Consider the following 13,669-nt stretch of genomic DNA (forward strand, 5'->3'; position numbering starts at 1 on the left):
TTATTTCAGATTTTTTTGTAACACCTTTATTGTTTTGATAAGAAAACTACAGCTTGTTTTTTAAAAGGTCCTTCAACTAGTAAAAATAAGGCTGACTAATAAATCATGGTACAACCACATTCTCCTGCAGCCTACCGTTGCATTTCAGCATTACGTTTTTTCACAGTGCTCTGGTAAAGGTACAGGAATTTCAGTACAGCTATTTATTACAATTAGCGATCTTGGTTCTGTTACCAGCAACTTCTAGACTAACTAACTAGTAACTGTTTAAGGCAAAGATATAAAACAGGACCAAATACTGGAAAAGCTCTAATGTGCCTCCTGAGAAAATGGAAAATACATTTCACAGGTTTTTCTTCTAACTGATGGAAGTTTTTACTCACAGTTCAAAATAATCCATCCTATCAGTAAACAACACTGTCAAACTTCTACCATGCAGAGATACACAGTCCATCATAAGGCACTTCATTACAACAAAAGACAGTGTGAAACTGTTTACAGTAATCAAATACCTCGCAAAAAATCTGTAGCTTTATAGAAATATACTGCAATACTGCGAAGAATAGTAAGGTTTGAGATATGGGGCTTATCTAAACCTTGTAAATAAGGCACAACTTGCCATATTATCCAGTCCTCAATACGAAGAAAAAGTGTGCATAGAGAAAAACTGAAGTTAGTTCAGCAAGTTTCTCTGGAGTTGGCTGGGTTTCCACAGGTGACAGCTCTTGAAAAGGAGGGCTGACAACACCTCCTAGGACACCACTTCCTCACCAGTAATGAGTTCTGGACATTCCACACATACTAACATGTAACAGAAGAGCCTAAAAGTCACACATGATTCCCTAAACAAAGTCATGTTGCTCGGTGACTTCCACACAACATCCATACGAGTCATCAAGTATTTCTGAAGGAACTCTGGGCTCACGGGGAGCTGCTGAAGGAAAACAAAAACCCACGTGAACTCTCCAGAAAGGGTGTTTGGGAAGAAAAGCCCGCGCCCCGGTCCGACAGGAGCGAGCAGCGCGGCGTGTCCGGCTCAGCCGCTGGGCTTCAGGGACTCGTACCCCTCCCGCAGCAGGTCCCGCCATGTTCTGAGGAACCGGGCGTTCTCTGAGCACTTGGTGGCGAGTTCCTCCACCTGGGCCGACACGGCCGACGTCGCCTCCAGGACCTTCGCCAGCGAGAAGGCGGCCTGGAGGAACAACACAGAGGTTGGCGGTCGCCGACGCCCGCCAGCCCCCCAGGCGCCCTCGGTGAGGGGACCCCGCCCGCCCGCCACGCCGACACTCACGTCGCCGATCTGCATCTCCACCTCCTCCAGCAGCTCCCGCGTGTCACCAGCCTGTAGCTCCGGCGGCCGCGACCCTTCGCTTCCACGGCGGGTCTTCCGGGGCCCGGCGCCGGGCGAGCCCCCAGGCACAGCCGCGGGCGGCGGCGGCCCCGCCTCGGCCATGTCCCGCTCTGCTCTGCGGCCCCGCCCACCCGTACCCGTACCCACCCGCCCCGCCCCCCGCGTCCCGGCATGCACCGGTACGTCACCGCCCTCCAGCGAGGAGTGAGGGCCGCGGGCGCCGCGCTGCACGCCGGGAGTTGTAGTCGCGGCATCAGCCGGGCTGCGGTCCCGCCTGCAGCGCTGCCCCGCAGGGGCCCGGCCCACCTCTCTGCTTCCTCGCGGCGACTCCCTTTGAATAGTAGACGAGCCACTCGGTTCGTACCGGCTCAGCCGTTGTCCGGGGAGAGAAGCTGGGACTGGTCTTGCCGCCGGGAGCTCTGGGAGCTGTAGTCCTGCTGGTGGGACGGGCGGGACCGGCACTCTCCCGCCGGCAGCAGAGTGCGCAGGCGCGGCGTGGCCGAGCGCCGTCGGGGGGGCGTGCGCAGGGCGGTCGCGGGGAGCGGAGAGCGCCGAGGGGGTCGCGGCTGCCGCCATGTCGTTCTGTCGCTGCCCGTCCTCCAGCCGAGGTAACGCGCCCGCTCGCTCTGGGGCCGCCTGACCGTCCCCGGGTGACGGGGCTGGGGCGGCCGCCGCTCCGCGGGGCGGGGCGCGGCTGGCGCGGCGCGGAAGGAGAGCAAAGGTCGCGGCGCGGGCGCCCGGGTGTCCGGACGGCGGGACGGCCGCTGGGCCGGCGGCGGAGGGTCCTGCGGACGGGGGCCTCTGGGGGCCGGTGTCGGCGGTGGCGTGGCCGTGGTTACCGCGGCCCCTGTCCCGCTACAGGGAGGGCAGAGCGGTGCGGGACTGCGGGTGTTCGTGTGCTGGTCTGTCTGTAACGGGGTGCATAAAAACTAATTTTATGGGTAGTGACACTAGGTGTTACCTGGTTTAGAGAATAAAATAAAGCGACTGAACGTGTGCCCTCACTGACGAAATAATTGTAGAGCAAATATGCTCTACAACAGTGAAGTTACTGCTTAGTAAAATGACTACGTAGTGATTTCTTGTAAACTCCTCCACATTACCAAGGCTGAGAGCTCTCAGTAGCCGGTAACGCAAGTTCAGTCCATTCTCTGCGAAGAATCTGGCTGTTCCGGGTTTGGATCTACCTTCACAGTCATCAGATGTATTCTGATCTGAACCTCACTTTTTTTCATCTGTATGTGAAACAGTGAACATTTAAAACTATACTAAGTAGTCCATAATACCATCAGTTCTCCTCAAATAAAAAAATATCTCAAAAATTAAGGTGTCATGTTTTAATATATATGTATAGGTATACTTGTCATGCTTATAAAATACATAGCTTGTTCTCACATTCTGCCTGGTTGCAGGTGAAAGATAATTAAGAGTCATGAGAAGCTATGATAATAGCTTTGATGTTATCTTGGTACAGCACAAAATTGCTGTTATGAAACCAACATTGATACTTACTACCTTGCATATAGGGACCCATATCCTGACTGTCACTGTGCAGAGTTATAATGGAGGATGTTGTGCTGGCCTTGCCAATCGCCATTCTCAGCAAAACATTTCAGTCATAGGATGTTGGTGGTTTTACTTATGTGATTCTGCAGAATTACTCTACTTTAAATAAAATACTTCACCCCTGAAATTTAGAGATAGGGAATCCTTGAAGGAGGGAAAAATACCTGTCAAAGGTGCGTTGCTTCACAGACCTTTTAACTATTATATAACTAGTTCTATTTTGCTCATTTAAAACTTTCATTTGCTCTGTTTGCTTAAAAAAGAATTATAATTTATTCTTCAACAATTAATGAATCTGCAGCAAAGGTAAAGATTAACTGTATCTACTGTTCCTAGCTTTGGCTAAAGTGTACTTGGGCTTAAGTCTGAGCTTTTATTGTAGACCACATTTACTTTAGGTGAACTGTGTAGTGTCAGTAGCCCAAACTGTGTGTCTCTACATGTGCTGAGATGTCAGAAGATATGAACTTGCATCTCTACAGTTGTTTGGTCACTTTTAATGAAGTCTGAAGTAAATATTTTGAAGTCCAAAATGAAACAGGAGCTTAAAATGTGTTTCACCTGTGTACACACATGTTGTCCTACATCAGCTGTCAGAAATAGCTGGCTGGTGTATTGAGTGGTATTACGTGAAGAATACTTGAAAGGGAACACCTTTGCTCTTTTTTTTTTTTTTCTTTTCCTGCTGATGTAAGATTATACTGTGCATTTCTAACTTGAAAATGTAAAAATCTGTGGTTTTGGTTCCTCATCTTCACATCACCTGGTAGCCTTTGCGGGGGAAAGCTGTCATAGTTGTTTTGCCACTTTTGTCTCTTAAAAGTCAAAATTTTGGAAAATTTCTTATTTTACAAATCCGTTTCTTGTTTTTGCAGCACGTCAGTGCTTTCATGCTCTAAAGCTGATAAAGAGGGACTGCCTTCCAGCACTGCATATCACAAGATGTGCATCTACTGCCTCTGTGCCTCGCATAACTACACATTATACAATTCATCCTCGGGACAAAGACAAACGATGGGAAGGTAAACAAAAAAAAATGCGTTCTTTAAAAGTTTGATTATTATTATTATTATTATTATTATTATTATTACTCAGTTTTAAAGACACTGAAATGTGTTGCTGTTGTGGTTTTTTTTTTCTTTTTACAGAAATTCTGTACTCTTAAATACAGTACTAATATTCCAAATCAAATTTTGTGGTTGCTGTCTCACAATGAGTGTCTTTAGTGCTATAAAATGGGATCAGATTAAACTTGATTCTAGTTATTTAAATAAAATATATAAGCAGCTTTTTCTTTAGTTACTCTCACAACACAATTTAATTATGTCAGGTATGTATCTGTTGGATTTTTTCAGTTGTTCTTACCATGAGAGTTTGTGAGAAAATAAGATTAATCTATATCTCTGGGCATTCCAGTCTCTACATTCAGCAATTTTAGTGGCTTCAGTTCCAGAAAAGGCACTGATTGATAAACTAAAATAAAGTCATATGTTCTAAGGGTCTTTTTTCTTTCTCCCTTACCTAGAGTTTCACAGAATGTCTTTGATACAGGTAGCCAACTGGGCTGTTAAGTTTAATATTCTAAGATAATACTTACAGTGCATAGAGATTGAGTATGTTTTTTATCATATATCTTCTTATAACTTAAAAAGAGCTAATTTTAGATTGGGATGCTAATATCTTTCTGCGCTCTTCCAAATACTGACGTGGTGATAGAGTAGAATATTTAGCCTCCTTTTATGCAAAATAATACTTCTGGGATACCCAGTAGCCAGTATCACAGAGCAAAGTTTAGTGAGAGAGAAGCTGGGAAACTGGAGATCAGTTTATCTTGTTTTCTTTTTTTCTATTAAAGGGGTAAACATGGAAAGATTTGCAGAGGAAGCTGATGTTGTCATTGTTGGAGCAGGCCCTGCGGGTCTCTCTGCAGCTATTCGGCTCAAACAGTTAGCCGCTGAGCATAACAAAGAAATACGTGTTTGTCTGGTGGAAAAGGCTTCTCAGATTGGTGCACATACGCTGTCTGGTGCTTGTCTTGAGCCAAGGGCCTTAGAAGAACTCTTTCCAGACTGGAAGGAGCGGGGGGTATGTATGAGCATGCAAACAATGCAATTAATTGCTAGCTTGTAATGAACTCCATGTCTGACTCATTCTGTTATGATTTGGTACCTTGATACCATTGCTACTTAATACCATTTTAAAATATGTTGATTTAACAAAACAAAAAACCCTCTACCTTCTTTTTAGTCTGTTTCCTCTAGTTTAACAATGCTAAACTGTTATGACTACACAGTTGCACTGTGGCCTTTACTCTGTTATATAGTAGCCTTACTGCACATACACAATATGTCTGGTGCATCCTGACTATAGAAGTGATTTGCAAGGCCCCATTCCAGTTTTTTTACCTCAATAGTTGTGTTAATTCTTGTCTGATGACTGCCTCGTAAGGTACTTTATGTTCTGTCTTTAATTGACTGCTGTTTCAATTGTTTGTTTTTTATTTTATTTTTTTGTTGTTTTGTTTGGTTGGCTAGAAAAACACAACTTTCTATTTTCTTTTTTATGTAGGCTCCACTTAAGACTCCTGTAACTGAAGACAAGTTTGGAATTTTAACAAAGAATTCTAGAATTCCAGTGCCAATTCTTCCAGGTAAAGTTTGGTGAGGTGATAGTCATATTTCTCAGTATCTTTATCAATTTTTGCATGAATGAAACAATTTATTTGAATCAATGTTGTACAGGAAGTGTATGTAGAATGTAACAGCTTCCAGTGATAGGGTCTCTGTAGATGATGGCTGTAATAACGCATGAGATTACTGCAAAGATAGTAGTTGTAGAAGATATGACATCTGATGTATACAACTTTTGTTATTTTGTTTAGCGTTCTATATGTGTGTGTCTTTTTTGCCTAGGACTTCCGATGGTTAATCATGGAAATTACATAGTACGTCTGGGCCACCTTGTGAGCTGGCTCGGTGAACAAGCAGAAGCTTTGGGTGTTGAAGTTTATCCAGGTTATGCAGCAGCTGAGGTAATAATGACATCACTGTGTATGTATGAAAAATGTCTTTTGGCACCCCCTTCACCCCACTCCCTATTTATTTGTACATTCACAACGTTACTCTTAAAAGAAGTATATTGTGAAAACTGTTTCAGTACCAAAATTCCCTGGCCCAGATCCAGCAAAGTGTAATTGGATTATACAGTATGTTAATAAATACATAATCTTCAAGTTTGACCATTAAAGATGTAGTGCCTGGAAGTTCTGCACTAAAACTTTTTATGAATGGATTAAAATGACATATCATTAAAATGTTTTTTGTTTGTTTAAATATTTCCAAAGGTTCTTTTTCATGAAGATGGTAGTGTGAAAGGGATAGCAACTAATGATGTAGGCATTCAAAAGGATGGAGCACCTAAAGTAAGTAGCTATCTTCCCCATAACTAAGGGTCTAATTATGGAAATTTTGATATATCTGCTTCTACTGCCATCAGGAGTCTTGCTGCAGCCTAAGAAAAAGTATAAAATTCAGTACCTGTCTTCCCTCTCTGTTTATAAAATGGATGGATTATCTGTGAAAGCTCTGGTCACAGAACATCATAAACAACTGAGACTAGTAGAAAGCGCCTTCACAGAAAGGTTTGTTTGAAGGAAATATTTATTGTAAGGGTGCTTTGGCATATATGAAATCAGGAAACAAAGGAAAAGATCCCAGGAACTCCTAGAAAAAAGAAAAAAGTTGCAAAGGTGAAATGTAAAGCTGCTGTCCAGAAGGTAACTAGCAACATGTGAGTATGTTTCTGGCTGATTTACAACTGCAGTCACATTTGTTGACAGTTTGTCTACCTTGTTGGGGCAAGGTGCACACTGAATCTTTATGGCTTTTTGCTGCTTCATCACATTGCTGTTTCCAGAAGGTGATTCCCTGCCCTAAGTGTCAGACTGTGGCTGATTTTTAGTGGAATCTGGAATCTGCAGTAACCAGTACTTGTGCAATACCTGTGCCCACCTCACAGTAACTCAGAACAACTTTCACACTGAATTATCTGGCTACAGATAATTGGTGTGGCACAGATCTAACCACTGATGAAATGCTCTGCTTTTGCAGGCCACCTTTGAAAGAGGCTTGGAACTCCATGCTAAAGTCACAGTCTTTGCTGAAGGTTGTCATGGTCATCTAGCCAAACAGCTGTACAAAAAATACAATCTAAGGGAGAAATGTCAACCTCAGAGCTATGGCATTGGATTGAAAGAGGTATCAACTGCATAATTTTAACAATTAAGAAAAATACTTTGAAATTGTAAGTAGTTCCTATTTGCTTTGAAGCTAATTTGCATAAGACATTAGAATGATGGATTTTGAGTTACGCTTTCAGGCTTCAGAATCTCTGATAAGTTTCAGAATAGCATAAAATATGCTCCCTAAATGTCGTGACTGTCTTGTTTCAGCTTATTCTTCTCTTATATCTGTGTTATAACTAGAGGTACCTGTGAATCCACTCTGTTACTGTTTAATTTGATTTCAATTAATGTTGCCTGATTTGGGGGGGGGGGGGGTATTACCTACAGAGTAGAGGAAAGGATTTCTATGGGTTTTCTGTGTATTCATTAGAGAGAGAAAAGGAATGTTCCAGATGGTGACTCATGCTCTCTGGAGCACCTTCTGGATGACCTTTTTTTCCCCAAAATACCCTTCACTAGTCTTCTAAAATTGGGGTAAGGATCAGGTTTCCTTTTTGAAATATTTTATGCTCGGGAAATATCACTCTTAAAAAAGAGCTGTATTATTTCAAATATGTTCAGAGTTTGACTAAAACGTATTATTTATTTATTACTTTAAGCACATGCTTCCACCTACAAAATATTTGTTAAATAATTAGTTTACACACTTATGCAGAGAATAACCACTCTGTAAATATTCCTACGTATAACATAGTCTTAGTTACAGTTTCTAATACCTAAGTTGTCATTAAAGCAGGGTTTTGCTGTAGAGTTCCTTTGCTTCCACATGAGACTGTGTTTTAGCAAATAGTACAGTCCAATACGAATGGATCTGTGGAGTGAAATAGTTGGTGCTGATGAGCTGATATCCATACTATGCACATTTCAGGGTTATTTTTACTTTGGACTAGCTTTGGTCTAGTCCCATGGACTGAGTGCCCTTTCGTGACTGGAATGCTTTAGATCAGCTTCTGGAGCCTGTCTTACAGTTTAGTTTCACATAAAAGGAATCCAGTTCCATGGCTGCTGCACGACGTGAACCAAAGCTCAGTAAGTGGGAGGAATCAGGAGTCCTGCTCAACAACATGCTTCTTCATCTAAGCTGGACCATTAATGTAGATGTGACCTCCATGCCTGAACGGATCTAATGGGCCTCAACTCGCCTCTCTCATTAGACTGCACCTGACACATAACTTCGTGGTGAAGAAATGTTTGGTGAAATGAGCAGAAAATTGACTTGCCAGAGGAAACATGAAGATGCTTTTGTGAGGTCACCATGGGTCAGATGAGTCCTAGAGATGTGTAGGAGAGAGGATAACCTGTTTGACAGTAAATATTTGGATCAACTCAGACATATTGTTAAGCCTGATCTTGAAAAACTTGTGAAGGAATTGCAGTGATTCATAAGAAAAAATGAAGTTTTTAAAAAAAAGTCAATGTAAGCATTGCATTCTTTCACAGAGCTATCTGTCAGAGTCACTAAGGTAAAAGGTCTTATGGCCTAATGAAAACTTTGGGTATAGTGCTGGAGCCTCAGTCATGTTTTCTTATGCACAACATTTCAAGAAAGAAACGTATTAGGTAATTCTTGAACAGTAATCCAAAACAGGTATTTGTACTTACTAGCTGGTATTTTGCTGTGTGAGTTTATACATTGGTCATAACAGTAAATTACTTCTATATTTTAGTGGGTGTTTGTCTTTTATTACATTATTGAAAGGCCGTTACTTTGCAATAGAAAGTAATTTTTCATTATCTTAATTTCAGTTATGGATTATTGATGAAAAGAAATGGAAACCAGGAAGAGTGGAACATACTGTGGGCTGGCCTTTAGACAGACATACATATGGAGGTTCCTTCCTTTATCACTTAAATGAGAGTGAACCTTTAGTTGCTCTTGGATTTGTGGTAAGTGAAACTGTTTTTTCCATGCTGCTTTGTTGTTTAGTCTTCATTTTTATGCAATTTCTTCTCTCTGTTTTAATGTCAAAATGAAAACACAAGAATAGCAACAGACCAAATTTAGTACTTTCTCAATCTTAAATGCACTTATTCCCATATTGGGGAAGGTTAATTTGTCATATGGATTTGTCTTTAATCCAGTGCCTTTTATTAAAAACAAAATGGAAAACTTACAAATACACATTTTGCAAACCAAAAAAATCTTGGTAAAGCCAAAAGCATATGGTTAATCAAAACAAAATTTTTGCAAGTTAGGAAAAATCTAAAATCACGTCCACTTTATACAATTCAGTTTCCTCATTCATCCATCAAACTTGGGTGTATATGCACTCTATGAGAGAAGCATATGAGACCCTCAGTTTGTTCTTATCATTCTTCATCCCTGTTCCACTTGTCCTGTTTTGCAGCTGTCTTTCTGCATGGGACAGGCAGCTTCTTCCTTCTTACTTCTTTATCAGAAGCACTGAGATCACTAGAGAGACTGTGTTGTTATTGCGGCCAATGATGCAGGGAGCAATGTAGGAAATGTTTTTCTAGCGCCTGCAGTCCTAAATGAAGCATGCACTATTTATCTTGTGCGTGTGCTTTACACGCAGACATTGTAAGAGTCAGGGACATGATCTGGACTTCTAGCAGCACGGGGTTGAGGTGATGCGTTGGTGTCCTAGATTTCAGAAGGATTCCAGAGTGTGTGGGGGCTAAAGCTGCATTTTTGTCTAACCATTTTGTGAGAAACTACGAGAAAAACTTGTTAGCTTTTCTCAGGTATGCATACTTGTCCTATGCAGATATCCAATATTGGAATTAATAAGTATGGACTGTAGACAATTAAATTCTATTTGAGTTTTTGCTGTGGTTTTGGGGTGTTTTGTTTTTTTTTTTTTTTGGAAGGGTAGAGAGCTTTGAATCTTACAGAGAATGGTAATCAGTAATGTTTGTATTATCTCCAGTTCAGATATGAGAAAAGCAACTTTTGTGTGAACATTGAAGCACTTTTTGGTCTTTGAACTTTACATCTATGTCAGTCTGAGCTGATTCTTGTAGTAGGATTATCTTGCACTTGTTTTGAAAATTTTTCATTAATTTTATCTAGCAAGGAAAGTAGATGCAAGCAGTGCTCTAAAAGCAGTGAGCTGACAGAGAAATCAAGGTACTGTTTGTTGCTGACTCCTGATGTATTTTGTTATTTGTCTCAAACAAAGCTTACAGGAACCAAAAATAATCCCTTTGTCAAAAAAGAAAATTTGGCAACATAAGTTCTTTTAAAAGTATATTAGCGATGGGAAATGCAGAATATATATTGGAGCAAATCTCAAATGCATAAGAATCCTAGGCATCCAGCTGGTTCACAGAGTCGTTTTCCCCCACTTCCTGCTTTCATCATTGCTCCCCTGTGCTTTATTACAGTGGCTCACCTAATTGGAAATGAAAATTGGCTTTGCTAAATGTTGTGAAGAACTGATTAAAATATGTGAACACAAGGACATAACTATCTAGAAATAATTGTTTACCCTGTCTTCCAGCTTTTCTAGGGCTAAGAGGTTTTGAAACACAAATTAGAAACAAGTTTTCTCACTTATCTTGCCCATTAAACCATGCGTAATTTAATGTCACTACTTTATTTCAAAGACAGGTGGAAGGTGGTTACAATGCAAATAAATATTTTCCATGCTTCAGGTTTCAGATAGAGCAGAGAGCAGTCTCTTAGCAGCAAATTATCAGATTTTCTTCTATTATACTGTTAATAGAATGTATTTCTGGCAGTAGTTTCTTCAAGTAAAAAGATCCTGAGGTTGATTTAGTATCAAATAGATTTAAAGAGCTGATGTGGTAATACATGATTGTTTTCTTTTCAAACTGTTATTGAAATTTCATACTTTAATGTATTAATTAATGTTGCACTTTTTTTTTTCTTTAAGGTTGGTTTAGATTATCAAAATCCCTATTTGAATCCATTTAGAGAGTTTCAGAGATGGAAGCACCATCCTAGCGTGCAGCCTACTTTGGAGGGTGGAACAAGGATTGCCTATGGGGCCAGAGCATTGAATGAAGGTGGTTTCCAGGTGACTTTTTTGTGAAATCTTACTTTATGTTCTCTATAACCATGTTCTTAGTGCTATAGATTCAGGTTGCATGCTGTTGAGAAACAAATGAACTATAACAAAGATGGACAAGACCAAAAGTTTTACTGGACGGAGAAGCCTTGTTATGTTGCTGGATAATGGCTGCTGAGATTTGCTAGATTTAGGCTGGTCATACTAAAAATCTTCTAGCATAGTCACTTTACTTTCTAAATGAAATATGAAGTAGAGTTTATTTTGCAATCAAATGTGTTCAGCAGCAAAGCAGTTACAGATAATTCTTTGTTGTGCCTGGAACCCTGGGGAAGAGAGGGTATCACCATTCTTCTCTTGTTTTTGTGGGGTTAGGGGAGGGGGCCATATTTTTCAAATTATTTGTTTGTCCTAGGAGAGGGAGCTTCTTTCCAATACCTGACCCTAAAGTCAGTGATGGTGCTGAAATTGTTATGTAGCTTGGCAGCTAAAAGTCTTGACCTCCTCAAGGACAGATAAATTTGGTATCTTTCATACACAACTTTGAATTTCTGCTTTCTTGGGAGATTAAATACCTTGTTCGTTTAGCTCCCTTAAGGAGTCTAAAAGGTGAAATTTTAAAAATGTGTTCATCAAGACTTGAAGTCCCTTGGAAGGGTTGGAACAACTTGCAGGAGAAATAGTCCAAAATTTATATTTAGTAGGTAAAGACCTTTCAACTTGTTAGCTTCTCGTGTGGAAATCTCAAAACACAGGACATGGCTGAGTGTCCTGGACTCCCAGATCCATCTTCTAGATGCTGCTTTCAGTTTGTAACTTATTATACAACTGGCCTGAGTGTCCATGATCCACAGCCCGTGTGAAGCCCATTCCACTCTGCTCTCTGACTTTCTCTGTCTTTCCAGTTCGAAACTCTTCTTTGCTAGAGATGTGGTTTTGTGCAGGTTTTGCAATAGAAGTAGAATTACAGCAGCAGCATAACTCTTGGTCACAGTCTTGTGGAGTTGGGCTTTGACACCGGTGTGGATGCCTGGGACCGAGTCATGTGCGGTCATGTGGGTTCATGAAGCAACTTCTTGATTACACACATGATACACACTGAATCAGTTTGCAGGCTGATTACTTTGTCCACTCTGAAGTGGAGATATGTCGTATCATGTTGTAACACAGCTCTGCTTCTAGCTTATTTCAGAAACCATTGTTGGTCCATTATTAACGCAGGTGAGATACAAAATGCCAAGATGTTTTAAACTAGACTTTTATACAAGAGGGGCTTCTCTTTTTACCCCGTGTGCTGTTTTCTCTATCACAGTCATTACTGGTTTTCTGGCTTTGATGAAATAGCCAAATTGTGACTTCAGTTGCATGCTCTTTCTACTGCTTGAAATATATGGCTGAAAGAACATGGTATTTTTTTAAGTTACTTACAGACATTGTTTATGCTAAGTTACACAGACAGTAGACTACAGCTCTTGTGCATCTCTGCCTAATCTTTGGACTTCTTTGCTGGACTTAAAACAAGTTGTCACTTTACACTGTTTCTAATATAAAAGCATGGGGGAGTTTTGGTTTGGTTTTGGTTTGTTTGTTTGTTTTATTTAATGTAGATAGAATTCTCTAGTTAATCATGAAGTCACACTTTTAAATGGCTTTTTTTAATACATGCGTTCAGTTAAAAAATAGACTTTATTGATGAGTCACTTAGGAAGATTTTTTTTTAAGATTAGCTCTTCTTTTGCATGTGTTGCTTTGATTAATAACTGTAGCAGTCTGACTCATTTGCATCACTGGAGTCCAGGAATATTTTCTTATGTAAGTTGTTCTACAGCTCAAGTTTTCATTTTGGTGACAGGATTGCATAAAATTGATGTATAAAATCACGATCAATCCAAACTTTTGTCTTTGTTATAGACAACCTTGTGGCCATGTTCTTTAGTCTTTAACATGCAGTGATGCTAAGTTGGTGTGAGAGAGCAAGCGTGCTTGGATGTTTCCTTGATTGGGTAGATTTTTGGGATATATGGAGGGAGGAGACAGAGTTAATTAGACTATCTCTACATAGCTGTTATTTGTTTATAAAAATTGTAAAATCAAGCACTTAAAATTAAGAAATTTGCATGCATCTCTGTTTTGTCTCCATTTTAGCAAAAACTTTGAAAAGTTTTTAGGAGATTTTTACAAAAAAAATAAAGTTGTTACTATTGTTGAGGAATGTATATTATCAGGAAAAAAAACCCTTCATATTGATGATCCACACAAGTGTCAAACATTAGACTTGCTTAACAGGTTTTTCAATCCTGAGCTGAACTAAGGGGAGGAGAATGTGGGGTTCCCTGGCTGCTGGAGGGCGCACTCTGCAGGGAGCAGGAGCCTCCCCTTCTTCCTTCCTCCAAACCAGCCTTGTTTTGTCTGTTTGCTGCCAAGGGGATGGTGGCTTCTCCAGGTGCTCCAGGTTGCAAGGATTTCCTTCTGTATCTGAGAGGCAAGGAGGGCTTGTGCCAGGCTGGTGTGATG

General features: G+C 40.7%; 2 protein-coding genes across 2 annotated transcripts in view; one reads left to right on the forward strand and one right to left on the reverse strand.

Annotated features, from left to right (window-relative positions):
• Positions 1 to 1,953, reverse strand: LOC309439485 (renal cancer differentiation gene 1 protein). Its single transcript, XM_082052132.1, has 2 exons — positions 1,292 to 1,953; positions 1 to 1,192 (listed from the first exon to the last, which is right to left on the reverse strand). Exons 1-2 carry the CDS (start codon positions 1,925 to 1,927, stop codon positions 1,037 to 1,039), a joined length of 792 nt encoding a protein of 263 aa, XP_081908258.1. The 5' UTR covers positions 1,928 to 1,953; the 3' UTR covers positions 1 to 1,036.
• Positions 1,833 to 13,669, forward strand: part of ETFDH (electron transfer flavoprotein dehydrogenase) — a 22,670-nt gene continuing 10,833 nt past the window's right edge. Inside the window, exons 1-9 of the mRNA XM_082052130.1 lie at positions 1,833 to 1,959; positions 3,793 to 3,939; positions 4,773 to 5,002; positions 5,486 to 5,567; positions 5,830 to 5,948; positions 6,261 to 6,338; positions 7,027 to 7,173; positions 8,907 to 9,047; positions 11,021 to 11,164. Of these exons, the coding sequence (XP_081908256.1) occupies positions 1,926 to 1,959; positions 3,793 to 3,939; positions 4,773 to 5,002; positions 5,486 to 5,567; positions 5,830 to 5,948; positions 6,261 to 6,338; positions 7,027 to 7,173; positions 8,907 to 9,047; positions 11,021 to 11,164 (1,122 nt within the window). The 5' untranslated portion in view covers positions 1,833 to 1,925. The remainder of the gene's footprint in view (positions 1,960 to 3,792; positions 3,940 to 4,772; positions 5,003 to 5,485; positions 5,568 to 5,829; positions 5,949 to 6,260; positions 6,339 to 7,026; positions 7,174 to 8,906; positions 9,048 to 11,020; positions 11,165 to 13,669) is intronic.

The sequence above is a fragment of the Streptopelia decaocto genome, assembly GCF_964273445.1.
Source record: "Streptopelia decaocto genome assembly, chromosome: 4".
NCBI classification, from domain to species: Eukaryota; Metazoa; Chordata; class Aves; order Columbiformes; family Columbidae; genus Streptopelia; species Streptopelia decaocto.